The sequence below is a fragment of the Electrona antarctica genome, assembly GCF_951216825.1.
Source record: "Electrona antarctica genome assembly, chromosome: 1".
In the NCBI taxonomy this organism is placed as follows: Eukaryota; Metazoa; Chordata; class Actinopteri; order Myctophiformes; family Myctophidae; genus Electrona; species Electrona antarctica.
Genome location: NC_136806.1, coordinates 48855873 through 48874127, shown reverse-complemented (window position 1 = coordinate 48874127; position 18255 = coordinate 48855873). Strand labels below are relative to the sequence as shown.

Below are 18255 nucleotides of genomic sequence, written 5' to 3'. Positions count from 1 at the left end.
CTCACGGCCTGTAATAAAACCGTACAGAATGTATAGCGTGAGAGATCAACAATCCTAAAGATAAAGCAAGAGCCTGCTCTCTTGGATTAGCATTCCTGAAACTCGCACGGCTGCGTACCGACGGCCAACGTCAGTACCAACTCCTGGGGTCGCGTGTTCCTCCGTCTGTCAAAGCCTCTGGCTGCGTTCCATCATTTACAAACACCTTCGCTAGAAATCTCATCCGCCAAGCTGACTGGCACGAATACTACTCTTTGATTCATGCGGCTATATTTGCTCAAGATGGATGGATTTTAATAATACAAAAACGTGTAGGAGTTTTGGCATCTGAATGACTCAATGTCAGGATTGTAATCCTAGATGGAATGTACAGTGATAGTAATAATCCGATTATTACTATCACTGTACAATCCATCTAGGATTACATTTCACTGAAGCTACATTTTTATTTTGTTGTGAAACTGAACTGTGCCACTCACTGAAAATGAATCTTTTTTAAACTAAAAGAACGTAGCATGATGCATCAGAATAACAATCATCTTCATTGTCACATCACAGTTTTACAAGTAAAAAAAGTGGGTGAAATTTGTTTCTGTGCATAGTTCCCATCGCGTTCTTTTTCCAAAAAAACAAATTAAGGGAAGATGACCCCCCTCGGGTTAGGACTAGGAGATCAAGGGAAGACAGAACATGTAGAAGCTCGTTCCACACACAAACAGCACACTCGTAGGGTCTCTCTTAGCTAGTTTACAAATGGCACATTCGTAGGGTCTCATTTATCTTATTTACAATACAAGTAAGGGGTTTCCAGATATTTACAAGCTTGTTTCACAAACAGCACAACCTTTTCCACAAGTCTTTTCCACAAGAAAAATTACAAATAGTACCTGAGATAGTGATATATATATATATATATATATATATATATATATATATATATATATATATATATATATATTAGGGAGGTGAGACACACGCACACATAGAGCAAAACATATAATATGATATATATTATTTTTTTTTTCAACTTTCGACTTCTCCTAATCTGAATAGACTTGTGTTAATGAAATCGATGCATCGATTTTTTAATGATACGCATCGCTTGTGGTATAGTCCTTGGAGCTCGGGGTTGATCTTTTGTCGGGCAGTACAGTTCCCATACCAGGCCATGAAATGCATCGATTTTTTAATGATACGCACCGCTTGTTGTATAGTCCTTGGAGCTCGGGGAGCTCGCCTCCCATTATGTGCTCCACCGAATGTACTATTCGCTGTAGGTTGATCTTTTGTCGGGCAGTACAGTTCCCATACCAGGCCGTAACATCTTCAACCGAGCTATTGAAATACAACCTGAGGATGCGGTGTCCTATGTTAAACTTCTTCAGGCGTCGGACCCAGTACAGTTGCTGTTGGGCTTTTTTCCCCTCGTGTGTAAGAGGTTGTCCTCCTGACACCAGGGTGCCAGTGTGTTGATCTCGTCTCTGTAGTCGGACTCATCGCTGTCGACGATTCTGCCTATCACTGTCGTGTCGTCCGCGTACTTTATGATGGTGTAGGAGTTATGTGTGGCTGTGCAGTCATACGTGTACAGGGAGTAGAGGAGAGGGCTCAGCACGCATCCCTGGGGTGTACCAGTGTTGAGGGTCAGGGGGTCAGATGTGATGTTGCCCATTCTCACCACCTGTTGTCGGATTGACAGGAAGTCTTGTATCCATTCACACATGCTTGGATGTATAGCTACTGTAGGTCTCTGAGCTTTGTGTCAAGTTTCACTGGGACAATGGTGTTGAATGTAGTACACAAACAGCATACATACATTATATGTGTCCTTCAGCTACTTGTTGTCCATGTGCGAGAGGACTGTATGGAGGACCATGACAATTGCGTCATCGGTGGATCTGTTTTTGCATTATGCAAACTGCCACGGATCGAGCTAGGCAGGCAGCGTTGAGCAGATGTATTCCCTTACCAGCCTCTCAAAGTATTTGCTGACTATCGGTGTAGACTCTACACCGATAGTCAGCAAATACTTGTCGTGAACACAACAGCACTCCTTTCACCTGACAAATATCACTATGTGTATGTGATCATTTCTTGTTTTTTTTTTGCTTTACCATCCATTATGGTGTGTAGCCTACCGCCTGCCACATGCTCCTGATTTTGCCACTGTCAAAATAGTCTTTTATCTTTTTGGAGTAGGCCTTTTTTGCCTTCCTGATGGTGGTGTTTAGGGCTGTGTGCATTGCGCTTTGCCATGTCGCTGGATCTGAAACGGCGTCCCGTTCATGCAGTGCACGTACTCCGCTGTCGATCCACGGTTCGTGATTTTGATAGATCCGAACGGTCTTTTTTGGAACTATGCCGTCTATACACGTGCTGATAAAACCAGTGACAGTGTCTGATAATGTGTTGATGTTATTCCCAGCGGCGTCCTTAAACATACCCTAGTCATTCTGGTAAAACAGGATTGTAGCATAGCGTCTGTGTCCTTAAGACTATTTTCGGACCTCTTTCTCAACAACCGGCTCCTTTTTAAGTCTTTGTCTGTAGCATGTGGATGGAATAGTGGTGAGAGCTTCTGAGCGGTGGGCGGTGGAGAGCTTTGTATCCATCTTTGAAGAGTGTGTAGCAGTGGTCAAGAATATTGTCACCGGGGGTGCTGCAGGTGACGTGCTGGTGGAATTTAGGAAAGACCCCTTTTAGATCATTCTGGTTGAAGTCACCTAGACGTGGCACCATCTGGGTGGCGATTCTCTTATTCTCTGATATACTAGTTGTCTCATAGCTGTGTCCTTGTTAGCTCCTGGGTGTATGTTAACAGCGGCTACAATCACCACACTGAATTCACATGGTTGGTAATAAGGAAGGCAGGCTATCATTAAAAGTTCTAGGTCTAGTGAGCAGTGGCTGTTCAGGATTTTAACATCTTTGCACCAGTTGTTGTTTATCAAGGCGCATACCCCCCGCCATTTTTCTTACCGCTCTGTCCAACGTCTCTATCCTTCCTGTAGGCAGTGAACCCTGGCAGGCCCGGCGGGGTGATCAAGCTATCAGATGCTAGCTCCGTTAGCCATGTCTGTTAGCACAATGATGCAAGTATTCCTAGTTTCCGGGCTGAATTTAACCCATGCCAGGCGGTCATCCATTGTGGTTACTGTCTTTGTTTTTAACACAGACATCTCACGTTGGCTAGGAGGATTGAAGACAGTGCTGGCTCCTCGTTTGCTCGATCGAGCGACAACTCCTTATACTCCAGACGGTGTGGTTAAAAAAAGAAAAGGCTAAAAAGAGGAAATAACGACACAATGTAGCGGAGCACGCACTGGAGCGAGAGAGGAAATGATCACTTCTCCCATTTCTTCCACTCTGTACATGCAGTGTTTTATTTTTTACTGTGATGATATAGAATTTTGTTGTTATTCTTCATGTCATGTCTATGAATTGATTGCATATGGAGCCTAAATGGAAACAAGGCCACAAGGACTTTTTTTTGTGCTATACCGTTTTGGACTAAATGTTTGACTGTACTAGTCTATATCGCTGTTGCTGGGTTTTTTTTTTACATTTCTGTATAATAAACTATAAATCAATCAAAGCTGCCTTAATTCACCCTCCATTGGCGCTCCCAAAGTCATTAGCATGCGATTTTTTGTTACCCTGCTGTACAGTTTTCTTTTGCCCTCTGCTGTATCTTACATTTCCCTGTCAAGCTCAATAAAGGTCTTAACTTTGCCATCAAGAAAGTCCTTTTTTTTTTTTGCAAAAGCAGCACCCAGGATGAATTAGTAGTGACTACTTTATGTACTTGTGTTCAAGGGGCTGGAGTGCCATTTTGTAACAAATTAGCTCTAGGCAGCCGACAGCCCAGCCAAGAATATCGAAATCGTAATCCTAGTCAAGCTACCAATCAGACCTGCGTCTGAAAACGTAAACTTCAACCATCCTGAAAGCAATTAGAAAGTCAGGAGGCAAAGCAGCGCTTTTGGCCAAGAACGTTCTAAGCATACCAACTATGAAAGCTAAGAAAATTAATGGAGCATATTTTTTCCTAGGTGACAGGACTCTACTTAAAAAGGAATCTGTTGTTAAATGTTATTCTTTTCTTGGAGCACCATTTCAGACTTTACAAGCAGATTTATTCCACTTCAGTTGACACATTATACCATTAATTGCATTTGTAATAATCTGAAATTCCGATCTTTGGCTTGTGGGACATAACGGCTTATCACATCAGGAATCAAAGTGCAGTACAAGATAGGTTTAATTCTGCATGGAGTGATGCTCCAGTGGTGGCTCTGTGTCTTCTCTAATGTGCTGCTGCAAACACTGTACAACATATCATACGCCATCCAGCAACATTCCCCAGAGAGAACAATGTACTCAAGTAAATGCACTTCATTACTGTGATGTGTGTATGTGCTGCAGGCTAGGCCTACATGTAGTGGAGTAGTAGATAGGAATTAGAAATTGCACAAATATAGCTATAATAGCTAGGAAATGTACACAAAGTTATTATATTGCAAAAAAACTAATTTGTTTTTTCACTCAGTGTAAATAAGGTTGTTTGATTGTCCTTGCCCTTAAAATCAGAGAATATTGTCAAAATAATGTCAAATCTGGGAATACATTTCTTACCAAGAAATGTCTTCACCAATGTGTTTGTAAAGGTGTCTACTAACATATCCCACATTGGTTTCTATTCAACCACCCTAGGGGAATTTTGACAGCTGCTGAAAGTTGGGGTACCATTAACAACCAATATAAGGCAAAATGTTCTAAATTTCATTATGCTTTAAGTACCATGTGATGATGTGACATGTAAAACTAAGGGGTTTGATATGTTAGTAGGGGGTTAGATATGTTAGTAGACAGTCACTTTTACAAACACATTGGTGAAGACATTTCTTGGTAAGAAATGTATTCCCAGATTTGACATTATTTTGACAATATTCTCTGCTTTTAAGGGCAAGGACAATCAAACAACCTTATTTACACTGAGTGAAAAAACAAATTTGTTTTTTTGCAATAGAATAACTGTGTTCATTTCCTAGCCATTATAGCTATATTTGTGCAATTTCTAATTCCTATCTACTACTCCACTACATGTAGGCCTAGCCTGCAGCACATACACACATCACAGTAATGAAGTGCATTTACTTGAGTAAATTTTTCTCTCTGGGGAATGTTGCTGGACGGCGTATGATATGTTGTACAGTGTTTGCAAAAGAAGAAATAACGACACGATGTAGCGGAGCCCGCACTGGAGCGGGAGAGGAAATGATCACTTCTCCCTTACACACTTGATCACCCCTACCCCCTTATTTCTTCCACTCTGCACATGCAGTGTTTTATTTTTTACTGTGATGATATAGAATTTTGTTATTCTTCATGTCATGTCTATGAATTGATTGCATATGGAGCCTAAATGGAAACAAGGCCACAAGGACTTGTTTTGGTGCTATACCGTTTTGGACTAAATGTTTGACTGTACTAGTCTATATTGCTGTTGCTGCTTTTTTACATTTCTGTATATAAACTATAAATCAATCAAAGCTGCCTTAATTCACCCTCCATTGGCGCTCCCAAAGTCATTAGCATGTGATTTTCTTTTACCCTGCTGTACAGTTTTCTTTTGCCCTCTGCTGTATCTTACATTTCCCTGTCAAGCTCAATAAAGGTCTTACCTTTGCCATCAAGAAAGTCCAAATACTATTTTGGCAAAAGCAGCACCCAGGATGAATTAGTAGTGACTACTTTATGTACTTGTGTTCAAGGGGCTGGAGTGCCATTTTGTAATAAGTTAGCCCTAGGCAGCCGACAGCCCAGCCAAGAATATCGAAATCGTAATCCTAGTCAAGCTACCAATCAGACCTGCGTCTGAAAACGTAAACTTCAACCATCCTGAAAGCAATTAGAAAGTCGGGAGGCAAAGCAGCGCTTTTGGCCAAGAACTTTCCACATTTCTAAGCATTCTAAGCATACCAACTATGAAAGCTAAGAAAATTAATGGAGCATATTTTTTCCTATAGGTGACAGGACTCTACTTAAAAGGAATATGTTGTTAAATGTTATTCTTTTCGTGGAGCACCATTTCAGACTTTACAAGCAGATTTATTCCACTTCAGTTGACACAATATACCAGGGTTCCCCAATAGGCGGCCCGCTGGCCATTTGCAGCCCGCGGAGCGCCCCCCCCCCCCCCCCCCCCCCCCCCCCCCCCTGAATTTTCAGGGCAAGACCTCGACCTTGTGCATGCGGACTCGGCCCCCAGCCTGGTACCCTAGTCAAAATATGGCCCTTGAGGAAAATTAATTGGGGAACCCTGCATTATACCATTAATTGCATTTGTAATAATCTGAAATTCCGATCTTTGGCTTGTGGGACATAGTCGCTTATCACATCAGGAATCAAAGTGCAGTACAAGATTCTGCATGGAGTGATGCTCCAGTGGTGGCTCTGTGTCTTCTCTAATGTGCTGCTGCAAACACTGTACAACATATCATACGCCGTCCAGAAACATTCCCCAGAGAGAACAATGTACTCAAGTAAATGCACTTCATTACTGTGATGTGTGTATGTGCTGCAGGCTAGGCCTACATGTAGTGGAGTAGTAGATTGCACAAATATAGCTATAATAGCTAGGAAATATACACAAAGTTATTCTATCACTCTATCACTCAGCTTGTTTGATTGTCCTTACCCTTAAAATCAGAGAATATTGTCAAAATAATGTCAAATCTGGGAATACATTTCTTACCAAGAAATGTCTTCACCAATGTGTTTGTAAAGGTGTCTACTAACATATCCCACATTGGTTTCTATTCAACCACCCTAGGGGAATTTTGACAGCTGCTGAAAGTTGGGGTACCATTAACAACCAATATAAGGCAAAATGTTCTAAATTTCATTATGCTTTAAGTACCATGTGACATGTCAAACTAGGGGGTTTTCATGATTCTGAATCCATCCCAAGCATTAGTATTGCACGAAAAACACTCCTTGGGCTGAAAACGGCCATATAGCCGTCATCTGTTTGTTTGGACTACAACATGCTGTGGAGCCGGTTCTTGTTTCGCATTGTAATGGCGGCATGTTTTTCTCTTCAACAACAAACCATCGGACTCTTTTTCGCCGGATTTTCCGTGGATCAAAGCTGCTTCGGCGTATGCTCCAAAGGTAATAAGACAATCTAGGCAGCGTAGAATATTGGATTAAATAGCGGGGAACACGGGTTATGCAGTAGAACTTAATATCCCCTGACTATAAGACCTGAGGCCGATTCTACAAATGCCTTTTAAATCAGTGGTTCTCAAACCTTTTCAGGCCAAGGAGGACCGGTGACCATCACATTGACATGATTTTGGATGCGGCCGGAGGGAGTAAAGTATAGCAGAGTCTTAACGCCTCGCCAAGAAAGATCAAATATAATATTCACACTTATATATAAACATATGTATAAACATTTTATAAATAAATATTTCTCAAGCTATTAATGTTCTCAATGTATTTGAGAGTCATCCGACTGAAATTTGGATTAATTACAGAAAGACCGGCAGTGTGGAGCAGAATGTACTTTTCAATGGACAAATTACTCGTACCCTCTTGCCCTCTTGTGTGGGACCAGTCAACCGTGGTGATCTCAATGTATGATGTAGGTGGCATACCGCATGGCATAGCATGGCAGCAGCCATGCTATGCTGGCTGCTGACAAACTGGTTTGTCCGCTTTGTTGCTTATCATAAGAGGACATTGAGGCACGTACAGTACTGTATGTTGTGTAATATATTGCAATTTAAAGCAATAGTTAGGTTAAAGTTTTGCCACAATTAGTTGCATTGGTCTGAGGCTGATTACTAGTGTCTTGTGACTTGTCTAATAGTGATCTATAGACGCCTTAACAGACGACGTCACACTGATAAGAAACAGCATGCGCGCGCATACCGGCAGCAGAAGAACCCTTCCTCTTATAAGATGCAATGGAAAAGTTCTAACTGCACTCACGTGTAAAAAATGCCCCATCAAACTTTCAGATGCTGTTTTTCTCCCAGCTCCCAGTTTTTCTCCCAGCTTTTACTCTGAAAGCCCCCCCCCCCTTCCGTTCCGTATAAAAAACGGGAGAAATAATGTTGCTTGATTACCTCGCTATGATTACCATAAAGTCGCTCGATAATCCCTCGCGTTCATATTTTGAACGAGAGGCACGTTGAAGTCAGAAATGAAGAGCTTAGTAGCCTATATCCATCTGGTCAAAACCACGGAGAGCTCCCTAGATTAGGAGATACAAGCCTTTCTTTCTGAGCGGTAAACAGGGAAGTGAACGGCAACGCGCATGCGCGAACAGCAAGGAGTATGGTGCAGAAGGAGAGGCCAACCCCCCAAAATTATTGGATTATCTATGACGTTTCCACATGTCCTACAGTCTAAATGGGTTAAGGTGGTGGCAAACAGGTAACAAATGAAAAACATATTTCCTTTTGGATGAAAATATAGTGGGGGATTAAGATCACAAAAAGTACAGACAGTTTGTAAACCCACAACATTTTTCGTAAATGTAACAGGGAAACACAATTAATTGTGTATGATAGCTCACGTAGGATATCAAAATAGACTTTAATCTCATCTTCAAAATAATGCATGTTATAGATTGGAGGTGGGGGGCAAGGCAACTGTACAAGTAACAATAGTTCATTACAGTAAAGTAAGGACACTCTCTGTCATGGTTACTGTGTGTGTAATCTTATTATTTATTTTGTCCTGCATAATGAGAACACACCCCCAGCGCCGACAGCGTCCCCAGCTTGAATCAAACCCAGGACCTTCTACCGACTGCGTCAACGTGCCCCACCGTGATGTTGAGAATGTATATTGTTGTATTCTGTTCATTATTGTCTCCACCAGGCCGAAGGCATGGGGAGAGAGTATGTTTTGCACTCCGTCCGTCCGTCCGTGTGTCCGTGTGTCCGTCCGTCCGTGTGTCCGTCCGTCCGTCTGTGAACAGCTAATCTCTGGCACCGTTGGCTTGATCGCAGCCATACTCTGCACACACACTCCCTGAATGCCAGAGCTGAACCTCTGCCCCAAAGTTTTCACATTGGCCTGTTCCAGGAGGCTGCTTTGTGCAAAACAAATGTTTTGACAGTACACCTACAGATTTTGTCCAAACATTACGCAAATTGGTACACAGTCTCTCTAGAGCCATTGAACGAAACAGGTCTTTCAGATTTTTCAGACTCCATCCTGATTGGCTAAGATTGGCTTCCAAAGTTCGCAGGAGTGCTCAGTTTCAAACAAAATGCTCCAAATCATGAACACATGGTATGATTTCCGTGACATTTTGCACGCACATTCCCACTAGGTCGAGGAAGAAATGCCACTTGAATATTTTCAACTCAGCCTCATGGTGGCGCTATAACTGGCCAATTTGTGTTTTTACCTATAACTGCACCGATCTGTGTAAAACCATGTATGCACACTCCCTAGAGGCCAAGGAAAAACCTTTGCCTGGAATTTTTCACATCTGCTCTTTATAGCGCCACCAGGAGGCCGACATATGTAAAACACATTTTCTAATATTACTCCTTCAGATTTTATCCAAATTTCACGCAAATCGGTACACATGCTCTCCATAGTCATGTGATCATGTGATTTGTTTGATTTCTCATAATTATCCATCCTGATTGGCTTCTAAAGTTTTCAGGAGTAGCCCGTTTTGTACAAATCGCCACAACTCCGCAACGCAGCGTCCGATTGCGGTGAAACTGTGCATGCCTATTCCCACTACTAGGCTGAGGAAGAAATGCCACACACACACACACACACACACACACACACACACACACACACACACACACACACACACACACACACACACACACACACACACACACACACACACACACACACACACACACACACACACACACACACACACACACACACACACACACACACACACACACACACACACACACACTACTCCTAAACATTTTGCCAAACATCACACACAATCCTATCCTCCTGGTGGAGACCTGTGCCCAGAAGGGCACTTTTTCTAGTTGGTAGTGTTTCTTTTGTGTGTGATGTCTTTACCCTGCTGTATCTTACTGTAACTGCTGTGCTGCCTCTTTGGCGACTAAAGGTCTTATCTTAATATCTACAAATCAATTTCACAGGACAGGCTCCTCCTGTCTGATGATGGGAACAAGGGAGACTATAAATAAAAGAATATGAATGGCTGTAGAGGAAAAGTACTTGAAAATTGAAATGTGATGTATAGGCTCTTCACCTTCATGGACAGACTGCACTTTCAAAGTTTCTGAAAGTGAACCCTCAGGGTTCTTTGGGGGAGTTCCAAATGGACCCTATACACTTGGTCTGTAACTGTTAAAGCTATGTTTCTATGTCAGTCGTAAGTAATATACACTGTCTGGATGTTATCTTGAATGGGAATAAAAACGGAGGATTTCTGTAATCAGTAGCAGCTGTGTTGGACAGTGTTGGATGGATGCACATATATGGGGAATTAAACGGGTGAGCTTCATTTTTATTGGCTTTTATCGATGTGGGCCTCGACACTTCATCACGCAGTACGTTTTCAGGAAGTAATTAAAATTCGATTGTATGGACTTTTGATATAAAAATACACAAAAATGAAAATGTACACATTTTTTTGGCATCCATTGTTAGGTATGCTCATATGATGACCACGGATGTGGTCTAAAAGTGTGAAAAACATTTTTCATTTCACTATGCCTTTAAATATTGCATTTGTCCACACATGGACAAATTACATCATCCACTTGCGACGGGAGTTGTTCCTATGGAGTGAAAAAGGACCTATTTCTAAAATAAATAAAATATTTAAGGTGTTTTAAATGTTAGATTTCGAAGGCAATTATAATGTATTACGGTATATGTATTATTAGCCAGGGATCCTTTTATCTATTGACAAAGACGTAGTCTGATTCTGAACAGTTGGATTAAGAGCGTCTGCTAAATGCCTAAATTGTAAAATGAAAATTGTAGAGAAAGAGAGAGTGGTGGTTAGAACCCATCCCTGAACAGATACTGGCTAACATGTATTTATACTACATCATTTGATTCATTTATTTTTGTGACGAGATGTTGGGTTTCATATATAGGCTATACTTTGATGTAATGCTGCCTTGTCCACTCTCCTCTCCACATCAGTGCTTCTCAAACATGTTCATGTCAAGGACCCCCAAAATTATATGTATTTGCCAGCAAACCCTGATGCATCTCAGTTGTGCCAAATGATCGTTTTAAAAACTATACATATATATTATATAAAATTCTACAAATTTCTGAAAAACCTGTTGCTATCTGTGGTTCTCAGGCACAAATATGTATTTGGCCACAGACCCTCATTAACATATTTTGTTTCAGGGACCCCCAAAAACAATGATTTGAGTTAAAGTCAAATTTTCAAATTTATTCAAAAATAGCATATCTACAAGCTCATATCACAGCATGAAGTGCCATGCTGTGAGCTTGTATATCTTCTGTTTTATAGCCAAATAGAAATATGGTGAAAATGATTGTGACACCCCCAAGGACCCCATTGGTTGATTGATTGAAATATGTATTAACAGTTTGCAGAATTACAGTACATTTCAAGCAAATTTCAATACAAACTAAGACGTTAACTGTGAGTGGACGACCCAATTAAGCATTACACTTGTTTACAAGAGGGTTGACCTTGTTCAATTCATCAAAACATTTAGAGACGTACAAATAGACACTTCTATATAGTCAAAGAACAGAACAGGAATTCATCATAAAGGAGGTAAAAAGGGAAAAGAGACACATACAGTGAGGGGGAAAAGGGGTGGGGGGATTCAGATTTTACGGGGGCCAGTTTCGAATTGCAGCCGTCCGTAGGTGCCCTTTGAGAGCGGTTTGAAGGAGTCAAAGGCTTTGCATGTCTTAATGACTGTTGGTAGGGCGTTCCACATTTTGGTGGCATAGGATCGAAAAGAATTTAGTCCCTTGTTTGTGCCGAATCTGGGTTGTACATGGTTCGTTGCACTCCCTCTGGTGTTGTGGGTGTGGACTTCGTTAACATTAAGGAAGTATCTAGACAGGTACATGGGTATCTTGGTGGTGTATCGAATCTTGTGGACCAGACCCATTGAACCCATAGAACCAATACTCTGTGTTTCTCAAAGTGGGGACCCCCGGGGGTTCTTGAGGGGTTTCCAGGGGGTCCCCAGCAAAATGTGCCGATATCTTTTTAACCAAAGATGTGGGCCATCGGCCAAATATAAATTTGGGACGGGGTTTAATCTTAAGCATTATGATTTGATATTAATCACTTTATTTATTTTGATTTCTAACCGTTTATGTTTTCTTCTTTTTTAATACTGTATATTTGTATGCAATTTAATGTTCTGATGAATTGAAAAAGGAGGACCCCAATGGAAACAAGACTTAGTGCTTTCTTGGGGTTTTAATCCTCTTTATAGCAGACCTTGTATTTAACTGTGCTTATCTGTGCTTAATCTACAAACTGTTAATAAAGTTTTCAATTAATCAATCAATCATCCATATTATGCCATTTTTGGCGGAGACATTAGGTGTAGAGAGAAATAGCGTCCAGGTAGAAGGCACAGGTCCGTTTGACCCAAAAGAGGGTTAAAGTGCTTTAATAAAATAAATCTAAGAAACGTGCTCAGTTTCAGAAGATCATAATAAGCCTCTATTTTATTATATCTCACCTGCATTCCTGAGCTTCCTGTTCCTGAACACGGACAGTATGACCAGGACGTTCCCCACGATGTCCACCACTATGGTGAAGATCAGCACGCTGGCCAGCGCTGTGGACACTCCTGGGGGAACCGCGGCGGCGGCGGCAGAGCTGTCGTTCTGCCGGGACACACAGTGCTGAGCGCCCGCACCGCTGCTCACATTCACAGCCTCCACATCCATCACATGTCCGTCATGTGGAGCTCTCCATGCTCAAGACTGACCAACCGGCTGTTTTGTTTTGACTCAATACAACAACTTTACATGAAAGAACTTCATCATGATGAGCCCCACTTTTTAGACCGGCGAAGTCATCATCTTCCTCTCGCACTGAAAGGTTGCCAGCTGCTGACTGTGGGCATAGCCTATACCTATAGCCTACTTCTTCTAAATCTATACAGCCTATTCTGACATTTGTAATGAAAGAAAACATTTGTTGCGCTGAAGAAATTATGAGAAGTTATTTTATTCCATATCGTCGCATATCGTCCACATGAAGCCAAAATGGTCCTCTGTCAGCCGCTCCATTCTGGCACGAGCGCGCGCGCGTCCAATAAGGTGCGTAGAGGCTAGGCTACTGGGTGATGCGTAATGGAAGCGCAGATATGCATGGATGGTTTAACTTTATGACTCCTGTCCTCAGTCCTGTCCTGCTTTTAAAGTTGTCGTTTTTCTTTATAGCATCTATTATCAGGCTCTGTCCGCATTGCAGACGCACTTTTATTTATGTAGCCTAATATGATTTTATTTTATTTATTTTTTAAATATGGCCATTCATCTTTTGCTATCCGACAGATTGGTTGGTTGTTGCCTCCCACCTACACATGTAGGCTAGGCTACAACCCTCAGTGTCCATTTAACTCTCTAGACAGAGTGTAAGCTAAACCACCGTCCACTTTTAGAGTTAGAAATGGATGAATGAACAACGAGGATTTTACTGACATTTGCTCGAAGTTCGAACAATAGGTTGAGAAGGGAAGAGTTACTATGCCTATAATCATTTATCAAAACGCGTTAATATAATGGCAGGGTATCTGGTCCAGGGCAGAATCATAGAAGCATTAGAGCTATGGACCAGAGCTAATGACAGGGTAGCCTATACCCTTTTATAGATGAAATTCCTGCCCATTTACTTTATGGATTTGTGTGTCTTTTTATTGTATTGATTTATTATGTATCATAATTATTCAGTGTCTAATTTTCACGTGCATGGAAATGGCGCCCTCGTGTGACCAATGTTGCCCATTACATTACAAATGTCCAACATAACATGCAGGTTCTCAGACGGTGGGCGGCGGCCCACTGCTGTGCCGCCCATGACGACACTGATAAGTCCATGCGTGACAACCACACATTATTTGCAATCAACCCACTGTGAGCCTAGCCTAGTCCTTCCACGCGCGTGAATCTAGTTTGCGTCCACGCGCCAGATTGATCTACCTCCCAGTCCCGGCAGAGTAATTCCGGAGCAACGGATTGTGTGGCCCTGGTCTTTCCCTAATGGGACTGATCGAGGGTAGCTATAGTAGCTACTGGGACGTAAATCGGGACTTGATCACCCGGCTGGGTCAACTTTGAGGGGTATGATGTTGCGAGACCCGAAACCCCAAGTCATGAAAGTCATTTGATTATATCATAAAAGGTGCCATCTAAATAAAGTGTATTATTATTAAGTAATTATAGGCCAACATTTAATTTTAGATTATTTAAATTAGACTTTTTATTTTTATTTTATTTTTTACAAATGACTGTCTAAAATACTATATTGTGACAAGTAAAATAAATAAACATTTACAGTAGGCTACAGAGTGATCAGAGTGAAAACACGTTCACTTGTTTTGCACATGAACACAGGGGGGCGCCTTCACATTTTTAATTGACCTTTGGTGTGGCTGGGGACAAAGAGGAGGAAAAGTCTTTGGACTCTTATCAAATAAAGCTGTGCAGTGCCAGGGCTGTTCTCAGCAGCCTGCAAAGTATAGCCTGCTTTGTAAACACTACACTACACTATACATTTCAGTAGAATGGTCTTCTTCACTGCCTATAAAGGAAACAACATGTTACCCTCTTTACATACAAAGCACTTCTTGGCAAACTGTATTTGACAAAACTGCTATATCCCAATTCATCAAGTTATGGTACCAGTACCAGATCTTAAGATAAGTTTATGCTGAAGGTGTCTAAAGCCAATTCTAAGCTGGGAGATACTACCTTCAGGGTGTATGCCGGTCTATATAAATGTACATACTTCATTCATTCATGATGAAAGTCTGGAACAGAAGACACATGCAGCTGTGGATCAGTACAGACAATGTCCCACCTACTGGAATGTGCCGATGCCGGGCCCTGGTGCAGTCCAGAAGACCTGGCAGAACCTACCCCATCAGCTGTGGCCTGTGCAGCCATATTGGCAGAACGACATCTGAGATTGCTACGGACTCGAAGAAGGTCTATATATGGAATGAATCAATGTCAAGAAAAGTTGAAGTTAGACGTCCTTGTTTCATTTGCTATTTTTAAATATTTTTTAGCTGACCTCATACTGGACCAAGGCTTATGCACCTGCTTTTTGTAATATTTGGTTTTAAGTGATGTACCTTGTTGTCTATGTCATGTATGTAAAATCATTGTTGTAAATGGGGTTTTTTGTACACAGGGTCCCATTGAAAAAGACACCTTGGTCTCAATGGATTCCCCTAAAATAAAAGGTTTCAATCAAACAGTCAGTCTCCAGCAGTGCTCTCCACCATGTGTGTGTGCTTGCGTGAGTCAGTGCGTGACACCGGTCGCTGTCATAAGCATACATATGTGGTTACACATGCAGTCGCCAAAATACACATCAATTTGGGGGTAAAAGTTTGAGAACTAACTGGTCCACAAGGTGAACAGTGTTCAAACACAGTTAGTCATCTCAGATGACGTATGCATGTATTTGAACATGTCTGTCAGCTGGCTTTCTGAGCACGTTTCCCATGCACTGCCCTGGGGCTTCCTAATGAAAAAAGGTATGTCTTGTTTGTGTACAGTAGGCCTACATAAAAATCATTTGAGAGAGATGTTTTGTGAGGAGTTTACATAACAACCAAAGGCATGGTTTCTGGGTAATGACATCACAGAAAACATCACATATTATTTACTTAAGTACAAGTATCAATACTTTGATATAGAAATACTCTGTTACAATAATAATAATAAACAAATACATTTTGTATTTTTGTATTTGTAACGCACTTCTCAAAGTAAATCTCAAGCAAATCTCAAAGTGCTACATCAAAAGGAAAATAACAGTTACAAGTAACAAAATGTACTTAAAGTTCCAAAAGTAAAAAATACTCATTATGCAGAAGGTCCTATTTCAAATGCATAAAAATATTTCGAAAATAGACGATCTACAAGCTCACAATGCATTGCACATTGTGAGCTTGTAGATTGGCTATTTTCAAATGGCCGAAATTTATATAGGGCTGAAGTACAATATTTGGATCTGAGATGTAGTGGAGTAGAAGTAAAAGTATTGGAAATTGGATCTCAGATGACGTATGCATGTATTTGAACATGTCTGTCAGCTGGCTTTCTGAGCACGTTTCCCATGCACTGCCCTGGGGCTTCCTAATGAAAAAAGGCCTGGGAGCCTCACCCAGGATTGCCTGCCTACCAGACAGTGGTGGAAAAAGTACTCAAATGTTTTACTTAAGTAAAAGTAGCAATACTGAAATACTGCAATATAGAAATACTCTTACAAATGAAAGTCAGGAATCCAAAATGTTATTGAGTAAAAGTACAAAAGTGTTGGCATCAAAATGTAGCCTACTTAAAGTACCAAAAGTTAAAGTACTCATTATGCAGAATGTCCCGTTTCAAGTTTTCAAATGTATACAAATCCTTTGGAAATCGCAGATCGAAATGTATAAAGAGCTGAAGTGGTTAATGTATGTTTTGTAATAAAAAATTAAAGCTACAAAGTAACTGGTGACAAAAGTTTTCAAATAAATGTAGTGGAGTAAGAGTAAAAGTAAAAGTATTGGAAATAGAAGATAGGAAAGTAAAGTATAAATTCCTCCAAATTGTAGTTAAATACAGTATGTGTAAGTAAATATAACTAGTTACTTTACACCACTGCCCAGGGCACCATATCAATGATCCCTCTGGTGGCCAAAAACTGTCTTTATTTAGTGTGTATTGTGGGACAATAAAGTTGACCTTGGTGTCCCTATTTTGGGCAAACATTAGTTTTTTTCTTTTTTTTGTGAGAAAAGAAATGTACAATGAAGAGTTGAGACGAATAACCAGTTAAGTCCATAATAATTATCCATTATTGGATATATAGTTAAAGTTGACACACCGATTGCCCGGGGTTATTTAATCCATTAAAGATTAAATCAAAGCGGCCGGCGATTTATAGTAGCGGAGCACGTTTACCGACGGACCGGATGTTTTTGATAAAACTTCGTCCTGGACGCTGGGTGTTACTAATTGAAAGGACGGTGAACTTCGTCCTGGGCGATCGGGGTGTTAACCACAGAGAAAATATAATAATTTGCACAAACCACATCATGTGAATACATGTGGTTCAAGATGACTGCTACAGATAAACCAAGCAGCAGACACAGGAACAGACACATATGTGTTTGGTGAACACACAATTTACAATTTACAATTTAGGCATTTAGCAGACGCTCTTAATCCAGAGCGATTTACATTAAGCAATAACAAAAGCATGGCATACATCACATATATAAAAAGTAGTATACTATATAATATATTATACATGTGTACTATAAAGTGCTATGACACAGTCTGACACAGTCTGGGATAAGGAGAAAAGTACAAACACGTCATTCTATATGATTACACCTACTGTTCATCATAATGTGAAACTTGTGGAACTGCTGTTATAACCTTTGAAAATGTGTCTAAGATTCCTCTATAATTACATATGCCCAAAAAAGATTCCAGTATTAAGGTCTCTATAAAGGATTACTGTATGTACACTACTGGGATTGTGGGTCAAGCCATGTATACAACAACCAACAGTTTAAACTGTAAAGTGTTCTGTCAGACATAGAGATGGGAGGGGAAATGTGTCCTCTTTATTCTGGACCAAAAGTCTTTCTTTGGGATGTATAATCGACAAATTCAATAAAGCATGTGTACGACTGTACACTTGTTTAACACTCATATAGCTGGCTCAAAGAAAATTTCTAGTATTATTTTGTGGGCATGGCAAATGCACCTCCTCGTCGTGTCAAACTCACTGCATTATGCCCCTATAGATTGTATGATGTGGTGAGACTTGTGACCATAAATATTTTGTAGCAGAGAGAGAGAGAGAGAGAGAGAGAGAGAGAGAGAGAGAGAGAGAGAGAGAGAGTGTTCACCTGGGCCTCACTTTTAGAACTACTGCTATTCATGCTGACAATTCCTCAATAACCTCTTTCTGGGAAGAATAAAAGTGCCACAGGGAACTTCTTGTTCCACAGAATTGTTGTA

At 40.9% G+C, this 18255-nt stretch overlaps 1 protein-coding gene across 1 annotated transcript in view; it reads right to left on the bottom strand.

The window, feature by feature from the left end:
* mtnr1c (melatonin receptor 1C) overlaps positions 1–12948 on the bottom strand; it is a gene marked incomplete at its 5' end in the record, with an annotated part of 45061 nt that extends 32113 nt beyond the window's left edge. Inside the window, one exon of the mRNA XM_079497198.1 lies at positions 12738–12948. Coding sequence (XP_079353324.1) covers positions 12738–12948 — 211 coding nt within the window. The remainder of the gene's footprint in view (positions 1–12737) is intronic.
* Between the last annotated feature and the right edge of the window lie 5307 nt (positions 12949–18255).